This window comes from Phalacrocorax carbo, chromosome 17, assembly GCF_963921805.1.
Source record: "Phalacrocorax carbo chromosome 17, bPhaCar2.1, whole genome shotgun sequence".
Taxonomy (NCBI): Eukaryota; Metazoa; Chordata; class Aves; order Suliformes; family Phalacrocoracidae; genus Phalacrocorax; species Phalacrocorax carbo.
Window position 1 is genome coordinate 9,902,800 of NC_087529.1, and position 21,382 is coordinate 9,924,181.

The following is a 21,382-nucleotide window of genomic DNA, read 5'->3' on the forward strand; positions in this document are numbered from 1 at the left end:
CTTAGTTGTACAGCTAGAATACAACCTGGGGTGAAGTGTTCAAGTCCATCCTCTACAGTGGAGAATTTAGAAAGACTTATGGGCAACTTAATTTTCTAGTCTTAACAAGCAGATGATTTTAGTTTAAGACTATATTTAGCCAGCCTTACTAATTGCTCTACTTAAACAATGTTTACAGGAAAACATGCTTTATTAGTAGTCTGTCAAAGCACAGTTTAGATACCATCCTGACACACTGATCCTCTACAGCATTACCACAGCCGGAACGAGAAAAACCTACCTTTTTGCTCCAGAATGACTGACACCACATCTGGGTGATTGTGAGCAATAGCCATGTGAAGGGGAGTTTGCAGATAAACACTCTCTGCTGTTGGAGAAGATGCATCCCTCTGACTAAGCACAGCTTCTGCTGTCTGGATGTTTGGATTGGCTCCTTGTTGCAGAAGTTCTGCTGTCAGGTTTGCTAGGCCATGCCTACAGGCTGTATGCAGTGGTGTTTCTCCCTTTAATAAACAGGGTATAGTTTAACAGCTTGAGACATGAAAGTCAGAAGAGAAGTAGCTTTTAAACTACTATGCCCAAAAGAATTGGTGTGAAGAGCTTAAGCCCCGTAGTTGAAGCTCCTTAGAACTTTCAAACTACAGGAGTTAGCCTCTGTTACGGTCTTTATTACAAGAGGCACTGAGGGAAGTGTTAAAAGCATGCTGACAAATGGTAATGCTGCAAAAAAAAAAAAAAAGAGTGCCACAAGAATGCCACAGTTGTCTGATCACTAGCAAATATGTGAAAACATGCAAAAGGCTCAGCAGGTGTTCCAGCTTGCTTTAAGCTAGTTAGCAATGAGAGCTCTCTTATTTCTGAGGAGAAATAAGGAAACTTTCAGACTAGTCTATAGGTTTCTGCTTTTACCCATTTGTTTTGGTGGTTGACTTTTGCTCCATGGGTTGCTAGGAAGAGAGAAGCTGCCTCATTTCCTGCACCAGCTGCCCTCTGAAGCAAGCAGTTTCCTAAAGAAAAATGATTAACACTGTTAGGGTCCTATTCTAACAACACTTTAATACTAACAGTGTGCTAGCACCTTCCCACACCCTTACAACATTAAAATTTGAAGCCAACAAGGAAAATCCTATCTACTAGTAGTCCCCTTGCAATGCTGGGGTGTCTTGGGCACTACCATTTAGCAACTACACATTTTGAAACTGTAAAGAGGATGTTAGGACCTGGCAAGGAGTCCAGATTTTCTGTCACTTCCTGCAAGTCAAGCTCAGCTTGGGACCTGTCAGTGTTCCAGCTCTGGGTAGAACTACTACCACCTGCCATTTATTATGCAGCAAATGCTGTTGAAACCTCATTCAGCTCCTCAGAGCAGTTAGGATTAAGCAATTATCTTGCAAGCCTTCCACCTACACAGAAATACAAGTCTGTTTTACCTGTTACTGTGTCTGGAGCATCTGTATTGCTGCCTCGTTGGATCAGCCTTGCTGCAAAACTGTTCTCATCAAATGAAGTTCCATTTACAACAGGGGCATCCTCAAAAGGGTTTACAGACTGATCAGACGATACAGTGATATACTGAACCGCAAGCCACAGAGCTGTGCTTCCTTCATGATCCTTCAGCTCCAAGTCTAGTCTAAAAATAAGAGTTAATGTTCCCCAATTTATACCTTAAAAGTGGTCCCCAATGCAGCTTAAGTTTCAAGTGTCTGAACAGCTGTACTAGTTTATCTAATACCTCACTGACAACTTCTGCTTGCCAAGAAGCCTACCGTAGCTCCAGTTACTTCAGAGGATTTGTGAATACTCTGAAACAAGCTAGACACCTTTTAATGGCTACCAGATTTAAGCTCATTGCTCCTAGGAGAAGCATGGCCCCGGTACACTAAATGTAAGAGAGGCAAATAAATCCTCTTGTTATTTGAGTAAGTTGTATACAAGAACTGCAAGTTCAACTACAAAGAAACACAGTCAAATGAAGTATTCTGCTTCATTACCCTAAGCAGTCACCTGCATTGGCTTTAAGCAGCACCTAAGTCACACTCAAGAACGTATTCAGACATTAAAAGTCATCTTATTCCTTTTAGCTCCACTACAGATGAAGTTACTGCTACTTTATTTCACCTAGCCCTCTTTGAAAAAAACAAACACTGAGGTGCAGTTTTGCTTCCTCTTTACAGTAGGGCAAAACCTTCTTGGCTTTTGGCATTGATCTGGCATCTCAAGTTATGCAAAGCTTTTACATTTTTGCAACCCAAGCCTACTGCCAGCCTTATAATAAGGCAAAAAGGCATAGAAGTGTTTTAGACCAGTTTTCATACCTTCACTGTACAAGGTAAGCTCAGTGTTTTTTACATTCAAGCGAGACTTACTGTTTGCACTGAAGAAGTTGACTGAATACAGGTTCATTCCTGACCACAATTGACACATGTAATGGGGTCCTGCAATTGGAGCAAAGTACAGTTACGTTACTAATAAGTGAGATGCTTAAGACTGTGGCCACCAACATGCCCCTACAGTGGGGTTAACTTTTGTCTCTCCTTTCAGGAGAAGGGCACAAGCACATCTTGAAAGAGCCATCTACCTGCTTAGTGGACATGATTCCAATTAATTTAGTAGTAGACAACTCTTTACACTAATGTAAGAGCTAACCTTCAACGAAAAAGCAGAAGAGCTTGACTTATCAGAAGTGAGCAGCTGATATACTCCAAGTCTTCTGTATCATTTTATGTACTTGTTTGCCAGCCCAGCCTGATCTGTAAAGCAGTTTACAGGCCGTACACTTCAGATGAACATGCTGCAGATACTGGCTCTTAGAGATAATTTCAGTTTCACTGACAGCTTCAAAGAGAGGTACCTTTCAGGAATACTATTTGTCATCTTAGTTTACTTGCCTTGCTGTTCAGTGGTTCAATAGAGGCAAATTAATTGTGCACCATGTGTTCCAACACAACCAACTCACCTCAGCTTTCTATAGCTGGGCTTAGTAATGACAGGGTACCATTCAGCCTGCACAGCTTTCCTCTGAGTGCTGCCCATGGGTCTCAAACTGCATTAATGAATTAATCTTTCCTGCTTCCAGTATCACTTGTGCTCTGCTGACAGACCTGAGCAGGTTCTTAGTGGGCTGCATCTAATCACTACAGTATTACCTGTTAAACTGATAACCGACTTTACCCAGTATTTACCTTCCTTTGCTGTCTTGCATATTTGGATTGGCTCCTGCCTGTAAGAGGGACTCTGCTATCTGTGCCATCTCAGCCATGACATCTGGCAAATGCTTCTTGGGGCTGTATGATGCCACAAGGTGCAGAGGAGTCTCCTGGTCTCCCAGTGTCGCAGCATTCACACGCGCACCATTTTTAATGAGAAAGTTTGCAGCAAATTTATCTCCTATTGTGAAACAAAATGTTATTTATGGATACACTGGAACCCTATGGACTTGTATAAAGTATAGAAAATGGATACACATGATTTCCCTCTATACCATACAATCATTCCAATACAAGTGTCTGCTTTTAGAATGCCTTGGCAATAGGTAACTTCAAGAACATTTCACTGCAAAGTCAGGATTAAAATATTTTATAACACCCCCTTGGAAAAAGTGTTTTGCCCAGAGGTTACATGTGACTCAAGTTCATGCACTAGTTTATTTGCTATAGTGATTGTGAGTTTTCTAGTTCCTCTACCAAGACAAATCCATTGCTGCTTTAACACACATTTGGACCAATTTGAGACTAAATATACAAGTAGTTTTTGAACAAAGAGTACTATTCCTCAGCATCAGTTTAAAAGTGTGTAGTTGAAGTTAGTCATCATCTAATCAGTATTGCTACATAAATAAGCAATAACACAGCCGTTGCTCTTGAAAGTTTATGCCCCATTATATACAGGGTAAGGGCTTCACAGTCAGGATCCCCCATGCATAGTATTTTTAAGGACTCCCTCTTGAGAGCTTGTCAGAGGTCAGGCCCACTTCAGTACATGAAACCTTAGACTTGAAACACCAAGATGCAGAGTATTATCCCAAAGTCATTCTAATTCCCCTTACTCCAAAGACTACTTTGAATAGATGTATTAACAAGTTGCTTGTCCTGAATGCAAGACTGGAGAACCAAGACAACGGTTTGCCTTTACAGATTGCTGTATTACCTCCACCAGCAAAAATCAAAATCCCCATTTTCTCATTTCCATATCTGACATTCCCACATTCTCCAGTGATCATAAGAAATAACAATCATGTGGCAAGTTCAGACAATTCACTTCAGCTCAATTTCTAGAACATGTGATTGTTAACAGTGATTAATTCACTGAAGCTTTGGTTACTGAGAAAGCAAGCATTCATTCCCAGAGCTCTAGCTTAGACTGAATGCGGACATTAGGACTAGAGGACAAATCTTAGTATTGGATATAAAAGCAGCCTGCCACAATCCTTCTAGTGCTTTGTAGGGCTGCAGCTGTCACAACACTGACCTATGCCTAGAAGGTCTCCTACTCCTGCTGCTGAAGATTCATTCACAGGATCAGACACCAGCATTATCCTGTTTAGATATGTAGGAGATTAAGTGAAGATGTATTTTGAGCTCACAAAACTGAACCTACTTCTAAGATTCCAAAAAAGCTTGCTGTTAAAAATAAACTTATGCTTTTAATTTGTAGCACTACAACACCTACGAGGCCCAGTCACAGGTAAGGTTCCTGTTGTGCTTGGCTTTCTGGAACAGAGCTGCCAAAGGTGTCATTGCAGGCAACCAGCAGCACAAGGCACTCACTACAGACTCCTACCAGACTGGCTATAAGTCAAGATGCTGCTGCTCCAAAGCCTTCAGAGTACTGTGGCCAAGGCAAACAGGTCTTACCATGCTCCAAGTGTCATAAAATGTATTTTCCACTCTAAGGTAGAAAACAGCTCAAGATAGTCACGTAGTTGTGCTTAGACTCCACTCTGATAACTATGCTGGATTATGCTCTGATAACTATTCACCAGAGCTCTGAATATATTCAGACTGGCATAGAAACACCTCCACCTCCTCCTCCTCTTCTTCCAGTCAGTTTTTCCTCTCCTAGAACTGCTATCCAGTAACAAGGACCCTTGCTGTTAACCATAATCACAAAGAAAGATATGCTGCTTTCAACCCAGCTCTAGAAAGAGACTTCATCTTTATTTGTAACTAGGCTCTCATGCTTGATTCAACTATTTGTCAGAAAGACATTGAGCTGTCAAGTTATAATGCTCTCAGTATGCCCCTACATTTCTTTCTTTAGCAGAAAATGCTTTACTAGATTGCTTCTGGATGTCATGTAGTATGAGTCTAGTTCAGCAGCCAACAGGCTAGCTTTCAGATCCCAAATAAGTTTGTTTGGTTTTAAGTTTAAAAAAAAGAAACAGGACAAAGTTCATCCTTGACTACAGTTTTCTAACTGAAGTGTCAACTACAAAGTGACACAGGAATAGACTTTGGAATATAGATTCCACACCGGGAACAACTGCAAGTTAGCACAGCTTCATATCCTATTTACTTACCTCTTTGGATAGCTTTATGTAATAGACTCCAGCCTCTCTTGTCTGCCCGATCTACGTCAGCCTTGTAGTTGACCAGTGTAGTTGCAATGCTCTCCAGTCTTTGAGCAAGGGCTAGATCCAAAGCAAGATCTCCATTGTGATCTAATTCATTGAGCTTCCCAGGAAGCTATAATACAAATTCAGTCAACTGACATTAGTTAAAAGCATGCCCACCGACCCAACATAATATTTTAACAGTCTGTTCCAACTACCTTCAGCTCTAATACCTAAATGCAACACTAGCATTTTGTAAGTGCATCTTACACAGAAAAACAATCAGAAGATTAGCATCACAACATGTGAGCCTACCCAGAGGGCTGTTCCATGAGAAAACAGGAGTTCTGTCTGCAAGTCTTGTTTAACTCACAGGAAACAAGACTAGTACGCTCTTAAAAGATGCTGCCTACATAGGCATATTCAACATAGTACTAGGAAGAGTTATTCAATTACTCCTTTAAGATACCTCAAATCCTAACTGGATTAGCACCTAAGGGTGCTAAATACTGCTACTGAAGTCCCAGCTTCCAATTAGGATTTGAGGCATCTTAAAGGACCAATTGAATAATTTTTGACAATTAATACTTGAATAATTCTTCCTGCCCCCCTGTTGCGGAACAACTTACTTGCTAGTTGTTTAAAGTGTTCATCCAAACACAACAAATGCCTGTTACTTCAAACGTTCAATAGAAGAAAAAGGCATTTGTTCAAAGTGATGTTTACTGAACTGCCATGAAGCAGCAAAGTTGGCTATTATACTATTCAACTTTAAGTGTGCATAGCGATATCAAGTACTGGATTTTATTAGATACAATCTGTTGCAGGCAAGATGTTTACAGAAGTGATTCATAACATTTTAAATTTTATCTTTATGGAGCCTTTACTGCTAGACCTCTACTACATACACAGAAGTAGCTATAGCAATGATAAACATGCAGATAAGAATTAGTGACAAATCAATAACAATGTTCAGACTGGTAGTTATTTGAAACACCAAATTCTACAAGACAGATCAAGTCAGTCTCACTATACCTGTGAATCCATTTCAATAAGATACAAAAAGACTACATCTTCTCTCTCAACTTTAATAGCTTTATGCAAAGGATATTCTGTCTTTGACTTGAACATTTTATACAATAACTGAGCACTCATGCTACTGAAGTCTTCTTTACGCAAGTCATCCTAGAATCAATAAAAAAAGAAAAGGGTAAGCAATACTCTTATTTATAAACAAGACATTGCACAATGTAATTATGAAGTTCACAAAACAAGTTCAGTTAAAAGCTCCATTTTGATAACATCGTAACAAGCAGGAACAATCCAAGATCGCCTTTTAAGACTAGGAAGAAACACTCAGAATGTTTTACATATTACATTTTAGTTTCAAGATCAGTTAATGAAATTTTCCTTTCCTTTTGTCTACAGAGATGGAGAACTAGCATTTTACCAGACATTCCAGTAGATTAACATCTAGCCTCTACACGAATTCTCTATGTGGAGTTAATTCACAGATTAGAGTTTTCTGACAAAAAGGCCTACAACTATTGAAGACTGACAACTCCACGTAACTTTGAAAGACACTGAATAAAAGTAAACAGAAGCTTCAAATATAAAGACCTTATTTTTGAGTTAGCACTCATTTGACTGAACAGAAACAGCCTCATTTCCAGATAGTGTCAAAAGTTAATAGCCAGAAGCAAGAGTCAGAGTGGCTGACCTGCAGGTTCAGATACCAGAATCTTTAATATATTCACATATCAAAGCACTCCCTTCTGTTTTGGCGTTAGTCAAACAAAGAAATATCCACATCTGGATGATGTATTTTGGATTTAGAATAACCTAAATCCTCACACACTGCTCTTGACAAGTCTTATTTCAAGGGCTAATCAATTACACAATTAATCCAACTCTCCTCAAAATAACAGATCAGAGCAAATGAAACTTCCATGTCAGTTGCAAGACTCCTCGTCACTCCCTCCAGCTCAGCAGATGAAGTTGTCCCTGGATTATTTTTAGAAGTAAAAATAGGCCAGGGATTTGTGATCTGTACAGATAGAGACCAACTATGGATGAACTTCTAAGCAGTTTAGAGCCCAGATGTGATAAACAACTGACTGGCTTACTAGACTACAGTCCCTTTGTTTAGGAAAGTAAGATGCTTTTTACAGTGAAGTATTTCCAATGAACAGAACAACTCTTCAGGCTATAAGCTACATCCCCACTGTCAAGACATTCACACCAAGACAGACAACAGACATGACCTCTAAAGACAAAAATCTTAGAGGAACCATTTAACATGCTTTGTTTCAAAGCATAATTATTAATTAGTATTGTAGAGAATACTAAACAACACATAGCATCAAAAGCACGTATTGTAAAGATAACTGAGACAGATGGGAAGGGAAAAGTCACTCCTGGGAGCCCCTTCACTCACACCATTGGTCAGGGCACACAGATCTGACAGCTTTTTATCAACACTGTCACTCCTTTCAAACATACAGGGTCAGTGTAATAGGTCATCTTAGTCACTGAAAGTTATCAGGAATCCATGGAAAGCCCATCCCAACTGGGATGCTTGAATGCTAGCACACCAAGAGATACCCCTGAGCTTAGACAGTACATTAAGTTAATCAGAACTCTACTGATTAAGTTCCTATACTCTGCAGACATTTTTCTTCTTCCTTCTGACAGTACTTACCCAGTGACTGGCAATTATCTCAGCACAATAGTTTAGAAGAGTGCTGGCATTCAGCTCCTCAGCAGTCTGATAGAAACGGATGCAGTTCCTGACATTAACTAGTGACATAACTCCTTTTTCACATCTGTCAAAATAGGAAAGCCAGTGTTCAGCAATCAGGAAAGAGCTTTAATGTAATTACTCTGCCATGCTGGAACAGGGTCCTAAATACTCCTTTTCCTAGATGCCAGTACAAAGTGGCTTGGCCTTGCCTTACTATAAGGCTAAGCAGCATAAACACTTTGATCAAAAGCCCTGCAAGACAGTTTCCATAAGAGCAGACTCCTATTTGAGTCCATCTAAGCTAAGGCCCCATGATAACACCACACATGGCAGGAGCCCGCAAGTGGAGACAGTCATCCTAGTTCTCCCAAGGGAACAAACTGCAGTTCATTCACTGTTATGAAGTAGGGAAGATTTCTATCTTTACAAGTACAGCAGTGATCACAAGCAGCTTTTGTGCCAACACTAGAAAAAGGCATGTCAAATACAGCTATTTGTTTAATAAAGAGAAGGGATAAGCTTTAACAGCAAATCCACCTGATCTTTGTAGGTGTGAAGCTATTAGTTTGAGTTTATGGGAAGAAAACCCAAGTACCTGAAAATGAAGATGAAGTTAAACATGCCAGAGATCTCCAAGCAGATATTAAGACCAAAAAAATGGTAATACTTGTCACCAGGTGCAAACACCTACACCAAGACATATAATAGTTACTAGTAGCATACTGTACACGGACTTGTAACCAGACCACCATGACCAGACAACAGCTGGGGAATGTTTAGGTAGCACAACATGAAGACAGTTTTAGGCTGGTACAAAGCTTTGAAGGCCGTTTTAGTGTTGGCCTTACAGATGTCAGCTTCTTTGGTCAGAAGTGACAGCAGTTTAGTTTGCTTCACGTTGAGTAACACTTAAATCTGTTTCAGTGCCATGTACTGCTACAGTCTGTCACCCCTTGGGCAAGAGATTGTATCAAAGGGTTCTTCGTCTTTGACTAAATTCAAGGCTTCGAAGCTGCCCAAAACTTGAAGTTTCAATCTGTACATTCAGGCTTCTCACTAACTCTAACTGGTTATTTAGAGCACTCTATACAGTCAACAACCTAGTCCCTACTAGAATGACGTAATCATAATCTCAAAATGGCAAAGCATCATATTGTTACGTTAACCTTCTTAATGAATAAAAGTTGCCACCAGGATGCACAGAAGAACAGCTATTTAAGTTTAAAATTTTTCACCTGTGGTATTTTAATACTGGAAGCTACTTGCCATTGACTATTCCTAGCACTCTCATTAACAATCCCTTTCTTGCAACTCTCCAGAGCTTGTTACTAATATACTGATCTCTACTTCCTCTTAATGCCAAATTAGGGTTATTAGTTTGACTGGGAGAGGAACTGTAAAATAAATATAAAAGCTATGAAAAAACCTACTAGTCTAACCATGCTGCAAGGCTTTATTTCCTGTGATCAACCGAATGTCATACTGTATTACTGAAAACCTCAAGACTTTGAAAAAGCAAAACTTTATCCAACTACCAGCAGCTATTCTAGTCAAACAAGATTGAAGACTTCAAGAAGATTCACTGTATTTACCAAGACTCACCTTTCCCTAAGCAGCTGGAGCTGAAATTTATTAGCTAGTTTCATGAGCTCTGTCAAGAAGATATCATCTTCTCTTAGCTCAAGTTCATCTGTGTAGATCCACCGCAGCAATGCCATGGTTACCTCTGGGTCAGCATCTGGTACAGGGAGCAACAGGGGATTCTGTGATTTCAGGTGTTTACAACACTGATCACAAGCCTGATGTTTTTTACACAGCAAGAAAACTAGAGGCCTACACCACAGGACACAAGATGCACATGCCCAATAGCCATTGTCACCTAGACAGTAGTGACAATGCTACTTAAAAGGATGTAGATAATTACTCCACAAGATAAGATCAAACCAACAACAAAAAATACCATTCATTTATAAAAATAACATTGGTCCCTTAAGCTGTTTTGTTGGTTTTCAAAACAAATATACATGTTTAAGACACTGAGATACCCATCCTAAAGCATCTGCTTTACATGGAGGGTTGCCCCAGACTATTTGCAGAGTACCAGACAGTACTTGGCATAGCATGTAGGCTGCCTCCTAAGAAATGGGAGGTTTTAATAAAGCAAGTACCTTTTGCCAAACTTGTAGTCAGAAAACCTATTTGAGCTGTAATATCAGCTCTGCCTTGGCAGAGATCAGAGTTCATTTTCTCCCTCCCAGCAAGAAAACCTGTGTTAATATCTTTCTACTCTTCTTAAGGAATAGAAAATTCTGCAGATTACATGAACTCCAAAAGCACTCAATTTTAAACACTGCCTGTATTTTGAAGTTAGGATTCAGGCTGCCTTAGCTTGCCAGTTCTTAAGAGAACCCCTTAAGAAAACTACCATGGTTTTCAGGGAACAGCTTGTTGCTTGCTACAACTATTTCACAAGCTAATCCTTGTGCCGTTTACTAAATTTTATAAAAAATTCAATTTTACACAGTGGAAAGTATCATTTACTAGCAATTGTTTTGAGCATAATCCTGTGTTTGCACTGTTAAACATGCAAGACTGCAGTTACATTTGAAATTCTCAGACTAGCTTAGATGTGGAGGTAGAAATGCTATAGACCGCCACTTGCAACAAAACTACAATTAGCATAAGAGCTTTTTGAATAATCTTGTTAGCATAGTGCTCAATTTTTAAACTCCCTGGCATCGTTTTCTTGTGGCTGCAGAAAGATCCATAAATCCTTTTGCAAGAAAGCCTATGCTGTCTCATAAACTAGCTTGCTGTGACTTGCTTCTTTCCTCCAGTTTGTCTGCACTTAGGATTCATGATAAGATTAAGTGCAGAATGTAGGGCCAACACTTAATATTCAACATGCCAGCCAGCAAACCTGCTTAGCTTCATGCCTGTTTTTATTGCTCACAAATTGTATAAGACTCTTCTATACTTTTAAGTACAGAAGAAAAGCCTGCCAAGAGGTTCAATCTGCAGAAACCCTGCCCAGTGTAAGTACATACAAGAAACAGCTACAGCAGAACAAAACACCATCTTGTAGAAGACTTTGAGAAAACGTCTCTTCTTCACCTCTTCTGCAAAGGTATCAGAATGCTAAAGCAAACAACTTTTTAATAGCACATCAGTATTTGTATTCATTTCCCACACACCATGTTAACAAGAAGCAAGGTATTTCCATGACACACGTCAGAAATTATGCACACTACCTCAAAAAGCCCTGTCCTTAGAAAGGAAGAAGTCAAGCTCCTCCATACAGATTTTTCCCCCATTATGTTTAGTTGACTTTAGAAAACACAAACAGGCCACCACTCTCAACCCCTGTTCATTAAAGAGAAAGAAGGTAGATTATTGATTTAACTAGCACTAGCACCAAGTTCACAAGCATACTACCATGTTTCAGAGACAGAACTCCATAATTAACGGATTAAGCACCACTTTTGGGGGACAGGAGTAGTCTGAAAGGTACATAAGAAACCTTTTCCCAACAGGCCCTTTCATCAGTCACCATAAAGACATCTAAGCATCATACTACTAAGCAATGCCTGACCTGACAGATCCAGCTCCTCTGTGGAGGCAAGGCTGGCAAGACTCCAAGTATCACTGCGTGCCGCCAAGACAAATTTGTGAGCGCTGATGTGCTTGTCCCCAACCTTTATCTTCAGATCACTGAGAAGAAAAAAGCATATACATGTAAATGCAGGTTCCCCCTGTGCTTAGCTACATATGGATTCAGCATCTTCATAGCATCTATGTCCTGGTACCCACATTTAGGCTCAAGTCATTTGAGACACCAGAATACATTTATTTGCTTACACAGAACATGTTGCCAAATGAAACAATTATTTTTCTAGGGTGAAATGCAATGAGGCATTAATATTTAAGTTATCTGCGGTTTTTTCCTAACCATTTTGGAATGAACTGCAAGGGAACTATTGTAGAAGATAAGAAAATCCAATGATCTTGGTTAAATATATATGTTGCAGTGACCATACTAATACTGTCAGCTAAGCACCAATGGTTTCAGGCAAGACCAGCAAGAGAACAAACAATGTTTGACAGTAGTCTGAGTACAAGGCAGACTCCAAGAATCCCCAGTTCCCAGGAGACGAGCCATCAAGAACACTTTGATTTCATCTTGACCTCTAACACCCAGTTATCCTTTATAGTTAGAAAGTACCTGCCCCAATATTTTAAAACCCCATAGCTTGTAAGTGTTCTGACGGTGTAGGTGTCTTTTCCAGACCATTTTCTAATTCAAAGCACTGCTGTAAACTAAAGTGAAAAACACAGACAGGTTACTTCGCAAAACATGCATTAGGACTTGCTTCCTTTCTCCTTTTATAACCAGACCACTATTCTATGCCTTTAGAACTCAAAAGGCTGAACAGAATTGAAGTGATCCAGCTCTTCTGACATATGCTACCTTTTACCCAGCATGCTATAATAAGTTCTTGGCAGGCACGGAGCCTTTTCTCAGGGAGGCTCACGAAGAGATGTTAGGGGAAGGAAATCTTAATCAGAACTATTATTTTTCCCTTACATGACAGAACTCCTTTACTATATTGGCACCGCTTTCAGTAACAGCAAAGAAATTGCTACGTGTCATTGCAGTCTCAGAACTAAGTCAGTTAAGGGATCTAGAGTATTGAAGGTGATCCTTAATGTTCCTATGGAAAAGAAACCATTAAACCTAATTTTGTGTTGAGATTCAAAGACACAATATCATTTATACCACTAAGTCACATGTATCACTTAGACCTGTTACATCATACAGCCAGACAAGCCAATTTAATTGGGCTTCTTTACACACAACAGGAATATAGAACTGGTTTCAAGGACATATCCTTTCAAAGAAGAAGAGCTTTGCAGTTGGTAGAAGATACATCATGTAATTAAGCCATCAACTAGGTATAGATCAGTTTTAAACTACTTCTTTTCAAAAGGTGCTTTGCAGTTGACAGTGAAAACTGTCAGTTTTCTTTAAACTTGTCTTAAAGGTCAGTCTCCGAGATGAACTTCATAAGAGCTCTTGATTCAAGAATTGGATTCAGTACGCTGCCTGATCTTAGCATGCTCTTCCAACTGCAGTTGGAACAGAGAACCCTAATTACACCAGGCAGCAGAGAAAGAATTTTCCTTGGCTAAGATTAGTACCTACTGCACTCAAAATCAAAAGGTTCCCTTTTCCCCAAAGGGAGAGTTCTTACCTGTACTGCTCCTGCTGATAAAGTTCAGCTACAATGGCAAGAAGTCGACTGATGAAGGTGTCACTGGCATTGTCTCGGTTAGCCTGGGCAGCCAGAAGACTACATCTCCGTTCTGTATCAGCTAGTTTCTTCTGCAGCTTTACATACTCCTGGCGGAGAAGCATCAGGTGCTTTTCCAGCTTGGCCACCTCCTCTGCAGAGGCAGACAGTGTTGCCACAAGGTTTAGACATGCACACCTTTGTTTTGCATCTGAGGGTAACTTAACCCTACAAGCACATTACACATCTAGTTTCATCATGGAACACTCCATTAAGTCCCTCCTCTCCACACCACTTGAGCATCCCACCCCCAATATTAAACCTTTTCTTTTATATCATTGCTAGCCATAAACACATTGAAAGTCATCAGAACAGTGACAGAAGCCACTTACAAAGGAGGTTCCTGAATCCTTGTCTAGTCAGGAATGCCATAAGCTTTCTAAAGCCGTCAGAGTCCATGACTGTGGGAATCAGGGTCGGGTAGAGGACTAAGTCTTTGGTTCTTACCCATATTTTCAGTTTAGTTAAGATGCTGCTTGACTTGACAGCTGAGGCATCAACTACAAGTGAGCATTAGAACAGTTACTGATGTACCGTGTCTACCTCAGTACTTAACTGACCCGTTTACAACCTCTCACACTGTCAGCCAAGAAACACCTTAAGAAATGGCCAGAGTGGAAAACAGATTCTCCCCGAAATCCATGTTTTAAAGGCCAGACAAAAATACATAAAACTACTTACTACTGGCACACACACATTCCTCCATCGGAGGTACTGCACTGACAAGGCATCGCTACGCAGGGTCAGCTCCATGGTAGATATTTCAACCCAGGAGTAGCACAGCAACAGCGCCTGCGAATCTGATCCCTGATCAAGAATCTCCATTCCAGTGCCGAACCCACTTTTCTACCACACTTCAACATCCTGTGGTAAATTAGTTCACTGAACTCAACCCAGGCCACCCATATGAAAAAAACTCTGCTTCACTGCTGAAGGAAACATCGGTACAGGTGCTTAAAAACAGTCCGACTTATTAATACTGATTTATGGCTTAGCTACATAAAAAATAAGTAGCTACCATTGTGCTTAATCCATCATTCTCTCCCACCCCATCATTAAGTTGATTTTCCAAATAAGGGACGAACCCAAAACCAGTCCTAAAATGAGAGGGGACAGGGAAGAGAAATTTGGAAGCTAACCAGTGATTTTAAGCAGGAAAGTTCCTACAAGATTCCTCCCTACCAGCCAGGAATTCGTTGTTCAACAACTTCTCAAATATTTACTAAATGTAAGCCACTACTACAAACAATGAGAAACCAAGCTCTTTTGACCAGTGTTTTCTTCTTGCTTCTGTAGAAGAGTTCAACATAGCTGACCTTGGCCTTGTTCCAACACAGGTCCCCAGGGCAAAGCATCCTTCTCTAGCTCAGCTGCAGACAGAATGCCTCATTTAGTCTTTCCTCTATTGCCTGCTGCAGCAAATGCTCCCTCATAAGTCATTTAACTTAACTACTGTAATGGATAAACAGAAGGTAATTTACCCTATTTTACTCTTCAGTTAATACTACTTAAGCAGGTTTGCCAGTGTACTTCCTTAAACAGCTTCGTCCTTTAGAAGTTAATAGATACCATCTCCTTTGGGATACTTTCCTTATTCTCTTGAAATACACTATGATTTCAGGATTGTACTACCAATACCCACCAACCTTCAAAGATGGTTAGAAAGAAAGACCAGAGCAGAATTTCAACCTAGAGCTAAATGCAGTTTCACTGTCCCCAGAACTAGAAGGACATGTCTCTTGAGCAATGGCTCCTTCCCAACTGATTCATAAGGAAGGTATCATGGGTGGCACAAAGCCAGCCCTACGGTTACAGCAGGGAAAGCAAAAGTCTGACAGGAGCCAAAGAGTGACTGGTGAAAGACACTTCGAGAACCACATCAAAAACAAGTGTATGAACATCACCACTGTTCATACAGCAAGGTTTTTAGGTGCTATATAAATTCAAATGCTAGGAATACAAAGTTGCCTGCTGAAGCTTGTAGCATATATCATCTTAAAGAAATACTGCATCCTCCAGTCAAGCAATGAGTGTGTGAAGGTGGGAATAAAGAATCAGTACCAGAAAGTAACGTCTCAAATACTGTAATTTCACCAAAGTCAGCTCATTGGCTGCAAACTACTCTGAAGTCAGTAGGACACAACACAGAAATACCTTAAACCCTCAAACAATGGTAGCTTAAGCTTTATGCATAACTGACACTCAGGCTTATTACTGCTGCTTCCAGGGCAAGCCAAGACAATCACTACTGGCAGTGGAGGTACCTCAAAGAACCGAAGTTTTGAGGAATCTTGTTTTCAGGTTAACAGCATATGCTTCCTGTAACCTCAGTGAGAGGGATTGATAAGGACTGTCTTATTTGAGACCTAATGTCCAGTTAATCAATATTCACTGAAAAAGAACAAAGCCTCAAGTTTTCCTTGTATACTGTTCATTTAGAGTTCATATTGCTTCAAAAGCAAAACCACTCAAACTCAGGCAGAAGCATCACTTCTGTTTAAAGAGGTGAACTTGGAGTTGTGGTGCTACTATATACAGTCCTCAAATTTGGGAGGAGTGGGGAGGGTGTCACCACTTTTAAAAGTCAATGTAAAATGACCACTGTATCTCTCAGCTGACCATCATTTTGACAGAACCCGTATTATTGCCAGTCCCCATTACGTCTTGCCATTCATCTGGCCATCTCCCAAGTATAATGGGGAAGTACTACATGCATACACACATCTAATGAAGATCCTTGCATGCAGACACTGAAAAGGCAGCCTTACTGGAATGTACCACTAAGTCTCTGGCTAAACATGAATTCACATGCATCAGTGATCAGGATGCGTGGGTTTGGCACAGAGGTATACACAAAGTGACTCCTCTTCTGAGCTCACAGTCCAGGTATAGAGTTAACAGATGGCAAGAAAATAAAAGCAGCATTTGTTAACAGATTTCTCGTAGCTAGACTAGCACCTCATGAACTGGCAGAAGTTTATGTTCCATATCAAAGACTTTAAAGAAGACTTCAGAAAAGGCTACTGTTATTTTCTTATAGAAGGCACAAAAGTACTCAAGAGCAACTAGATAGCTGAATCCAAAGAGATAAGCAGGGAGGCAACAAGCAATGGGGTGACAGATAGCATGTACCAAAAACTAGAGGGAAGGTCTAGCGGAACATGTTACGCTGCCCATCCAAGCCACCAAGAGCAGTCACAGAAGTGATATGAGTAAGCTTTGTTTACTTATGAAGGGGACCCAAGTACAGTACTTCAGAAAAATATATTATTTCCTTACCCCCTCAAGTCCTTCAACCCCTGTATCCCCAAGGCTGTGCAAGTTGTTGCTTTCTCATTCATTTTTGCACACTTATGACCTGTACCCTGACAACCCTCCTGAAATCCTACAGCATACTTCCTGCTGCTCTACACTCAAACAGTAATCCAACAATTTTCACCCATGCCTGCATATAACCTAGTATCCTCTAGTACTGGTGGTACAGAACTCTTACAGAAATTACAAAAGCAAGCTCAGCTCTTGTCTTTACAAACTGTTCAATCAATTTGTAGCTAGTAATTGCAATAAATCCAATTCAGGACTTCTGCACGCAGAAGCAAACCTCCCATAAGAAAAAGCACTCAGCTCCTGAGTAGATGCCCACAGTTTGACAAGCTGCCTTTCTTAATAAGCCTTCACTTTTCAGCTGACTATCCAATACCATCAGTTCTTAACTAAAAGAGTGTTGATGTAGATAGGTACTTCATTTGAAGGGACAAAATAAGCCCTTCCACATAGATATCAGGAATTGAGTGGGGAAAGCTACAACTCCAGCTTATTACTCCTGTTGATGCAGGATCACTCATTGGTCATGTACTTTCTTTAGCCAAATGATCAGAGAATTACTTGTATTGAGAAGTACAGATGTCTGCAGCGGGACTTGCACCAACTGCAGGTTCATTCTGCAGAGAAGGACCCTGAACCAGAACCTCAGACCCTTTAGGATCTCAGTGGGGAAAATTCTACCACCTGAAGACATCTCTAACATCTGATGCCCACCAGAACTGGGTCACCAAGGCTTAAAAGCAAGCCTTAGAGACTCATCAGCTAAATAGGAAACAGTGGTATTTCAGCACACGAAGTTAAGAGTTAAACACCTTCAAGAGTCGCCTGGACAGGGTGCTGGGCCATCTTGTCTAGACTGTGCTCTTCCCAGAAAGGTTGGACTAGATGATCCCTGAGGTCCCTCCCAACCTGGGATTCTGTGACTGCAGCATCCTCTCGGCTGATGCATGCTAGGAGACCAGCACCTGCTACATCCTAGTTAATCTTCCACAAGTGGTTTTAAAATTCTACCACTGTCTGAGAGTTGCACTGCAGAGTTGAAGGCTGTGCTAAAGACTGGAAGTTAGAGCCTGCATTTCCTTTGCAACTTGGGGCATTTTAGCTCAGTTTGCCGACTCAGTTTCCTCCAGGGAGGAAAAGAAGAAGCTTCTGCTTGCAGAAGCAAGTAGGACTGTAGAGACCCAAGTGTTTTTTCAAATCCTATTACCTCAGTTAAATTAGTTTTGAAATGCTGTAACTGGTAGCCTCCAAGCCAAACAAAAGCAGTCTAGGAGCCCTGCAGATCTCATCACAGCCCAAACCTGGCAGAAGGGCTGCCGGCAGCAAGTGCCCCGGAGGCTGCAGCGCAGCCCCCCCCCGCGCCCCCAGAGGCTCCGGCAGCCCGCACCGGGCCCTGCTCCCGCCGCCAGCCCCGGGACAGGCCTCACCGGCGGGTCCCCGGGGGGGAGCTGGCGGGATGGCCCCCCACAGCACCCCAGAGCTACTCCAAACCCCGCTCCGGGCGGGCGAAAGCGCCCGTACCTGGCCCACCCTACGCCCAGGGGCGTCAGGCAGGGCAAGGCAGGGCAGGGCGTCCCCCCGCCATTTCATGTTCCCCCCCAGGGGGCGGCCTGCCCCACCAGCCGCGGGCCGGGCCTGACCGACCCGCTCCCGCAGGGGGGAGCGCCGGGAGCCCCACACGGGGGCTGCCCCCAGCCCCCTGCGAGCGCGGGAGCCACCCCGGCCGGCGGCGCTCCCCGCTGCAGCCGCGGCCCCGCCCGGCCCCTCGCCCGGGCTCCCCCCCTTACCTTCCGCCATGTTGGGGCCGGGGCCGCAGCTCTCGCGAGAGCCGCCGCCCGCCCCGCCGCCCGAGCCCGGCGCTCTCGCGAGAACAGCGCGGTGCGCTGCGGCCCGCTCCGCTCCGCCCCGGGCACCGCCCGCTCTCAGCGGGAGCCCCGAGCACGCCGCGCCGCCCTCCGCGCCCCGCCGCTTTATACCGGCGGCTCCTCCCCGCCTCGGCCGCGGAGCGGCCCCACGGGAGTCGCCCGGAGGACCCGCCCCCCCGGCGGTGCTGCCCGGCCCCTCGGGAGGCGGCGGGGTTCACCCCCCCGGCGGTCTGCGCCTGAAGCGTTTCGCCCCGGAGCGGCGGGAGGCGCCCGGGCTTAACCGCTCCCGGGTTCCTGTTCCCCTGCTCCTGCGAGGCGCCCTGACCGGGGGATCCCCGCGGGGACTGGTGGCCGCCAAACGCGCAGCAAAACGCCGACCGTCGGAGCGGGAGGGCCGGGAAACTGGGAAAACCGGCCCGCAGCGGGGGAAGAGGCACCGGGGCGGGCCTTCGCCACACCTGCATCGGAAGCCGCCGTCGTGCAGCAGCTTTAGCGCACCCCAAAAGCAACGCCTGCCTCTGCCGCTCGTCCCACTCCAGTACAGCTCCTGGAAGCGCCAGCGCGGGGGCTCAATCCGATGGGGTCCCTTCGGCGCACAGCTGTTACTTGTGCCGTCCTTGCTTTGGTTCCCACACATCTGGGGCAGCGGTCCCAGCAACAGGAGCTGTGCCCGCTGGGCAAAAAGTGCGGTTGAGTCGAGACAGGCAGTGACCAAGTGACAGTAACAGGACCGTTTTCGCAGGCCGTGCGTACACCACCGCCGACCTGCTGCTGTTTTTGTCGCTCCTCGTCTTTCCTGCCTAGATGCAACACAAATACCAGAATACTCTACACTGATCCAACAGCAGTTTGTTTGCTTTAAAGAGCAAATTTCAACTAAGTATTTGAATGCATTACGCACAATGTTGATTTACAGACATCGTTTTCTCCAGACTTCACCATTAAATGATCTTTGATCTGCTTCGTGTGTTAAGTCTTCTGTGCTCATCAGATAAAACAGCGAAACCAGAACCAGGCCTGTAGTTTCCATAGACTCTAGTCCTTAGGCATACTGCGAAACATGACCCGTCTCATTTTTCACAACTCAATGACATTTGTCATTGTACAACTAATGTTTATGTACACTGTAACGTGTACAACTTCGCTATGTAGCTAACTTACACTGCGGCTTTGTGGGTGCTATTGATCATCTTGAGTAACTGCGAGGAAACAGTTAGTACTGCCTGATCAGATTTAGTCTTAGTTGAATTTCTGAGCAACAACAGAGATCAGATTTCAAACCTCTGCTGTGTTTTGCATCTGGGGAATCAGCAATCTCATCTTCTGTTGAGGATTTGCCTGGGCAGGAAGCTGTCTTATTACAGCCTCTCTTTAAAACCCAAGCGCCTTCTGGTTTGGTTTGAAACCACTCATACATGCTTCTGAGGATACGCAGAAATTGCAAGCCGCGTGGTGCTCCGCTGTTTGCGTTGTGGTGGCGCCGTGCCAAGAGCAGCGCACCAGATGGTTCAGACGCAGTAAAAAGTCCACCCCCATCAGCCTACCAAAAAAACCAAAATACACTTATAATCACTTCAGAATTAACGTTCTCCATTTATTGATATTCTAGATTCAATAAGCATTTTCTAGGCATCACAGCAGGAAAGAATTTTAGCACGACAGCTGAACAGCCTTTCTGATTTTTACAGATATCTTCTCTGATGCATAAGGGGCAGCATGGAGAAATATAAAAAAGGAATTAGGATGCCCGTACTACTTTGATATTCCATGCTTTGCTTTTCCATTTCCCCCAGTGATGCAGTGTTATCTGTAAAGCAGGCCACCATGTGTTGGGGGGTAAAAAAAAAAAGAGCATAAAAACTCAGCCATAATTACATGCCTCCAGAGAACTAGAAAAAGTGTAATTAATCATCCAGTATGCTGATAACCTAACATAAACCAAACTAGATACGAGATCTCCGTGCAAGTGAAACCGCGTAAGAATACTGGGTTACCTGGTTGTTCAACGAGCGTTCTAGCACTGCTTGTACGTACTGCATCTCTTCAACAGTGTTCCTATCTTGAGGCTAAGCAGAAATTTCTCCTATCATAAAGCCTCACAGCCAGATCCCTTTCACGTGTGGGGCAAGAACAAAAAGCCAGCTGTGATCACAGAAACATTAAATAGGCCATTTCTGTGCCTGCCAGAGGCTTTCTACGACCCAGACCCTAACTGCCTCTTTCAATAAGTCACTGGGCGTTGGCCACACCTGCATCTGAACACGATCCCCCAGTAACGCTCCTCCCTTTGGAATATCTGGGTTGTGTAGAATCACAAACTGCCTGGGGAAGCCAAACAGGAGTGGGTTTATATTTGAGTAATTTAGAAGGAACCAACACTGCTGTGGAATTAACAGTTCTTCCCTACCGCTGCTGGAAGACTATAAAGTTTCCAGGCCTACCCCACAAAGAACAAACAAGCAGCTCTTCTGGAGAACAAATAAAAAAAAATAAAGCTTTAAACTATTTTGTGAGGTTTTCAGATGAGTCAGTTGTGAACTGTACGTGT

General features: G+C 42.9%; 1 protein-coding gene across 1 annotated transcript in view; it reads right to left on the reverse strand.

The window, feature by feature from the left end:
* Positions 1-18,917, reverse strand: part of ANKFY1 (ankyrin repeat and FYVE domain containing 1) — a 33,540-nt gene extending 14,623 nt beyond the window's left edge. Inside the window, exons 1-12 of the mRNA XM_064467596.1 lie at positions 18,757-18,917; positions 13,547-13,739; positions 11,887-12,005; positions 9,897-10,032; positions 8,253-8,376; positions 6,587-6,736; positions 5,519-5,684; positions 3,183-3,387; positions 2,367-2,435; positions 1,431-1,630; positions 910-1,007; positions 281-503 (exon numbers count right to left, since the gene is read on the reverse strand). Of these exons, the coding sequence (XP_064323666.1) occupies positions 281-503; positions 910-1,007; positions 1,431-1,630; positions 2,367-2,435; positions 3,183-3,387; positions 5,519-5,684; positions 6,587-6,736; positions 8,253-8,376; positions 9,897-10,032; positions 11,887-12,005; positions 13,547-13,739; positions 18,757-18,766 (1,693 nt within the window). The 5' untranslated portion in view covers positions 18,767-18,917. The remainder of the gene's footprint in view (positions 1-280; positions 504-909; positions 1,008-1,430; positions 1,631-2,366; positions 2,436-3,182; positions 3,388-5,518; positions 5,685-6,586; positions 6,737-8,252; positions 8,377-9,896; positions 10,033-11,886; positions 12,006-13,546; positions 13,740-18,756) is intronic.
* Between the last annotated feature and the right edge of the window lie 2,465 nt (positions 18,918-21,382).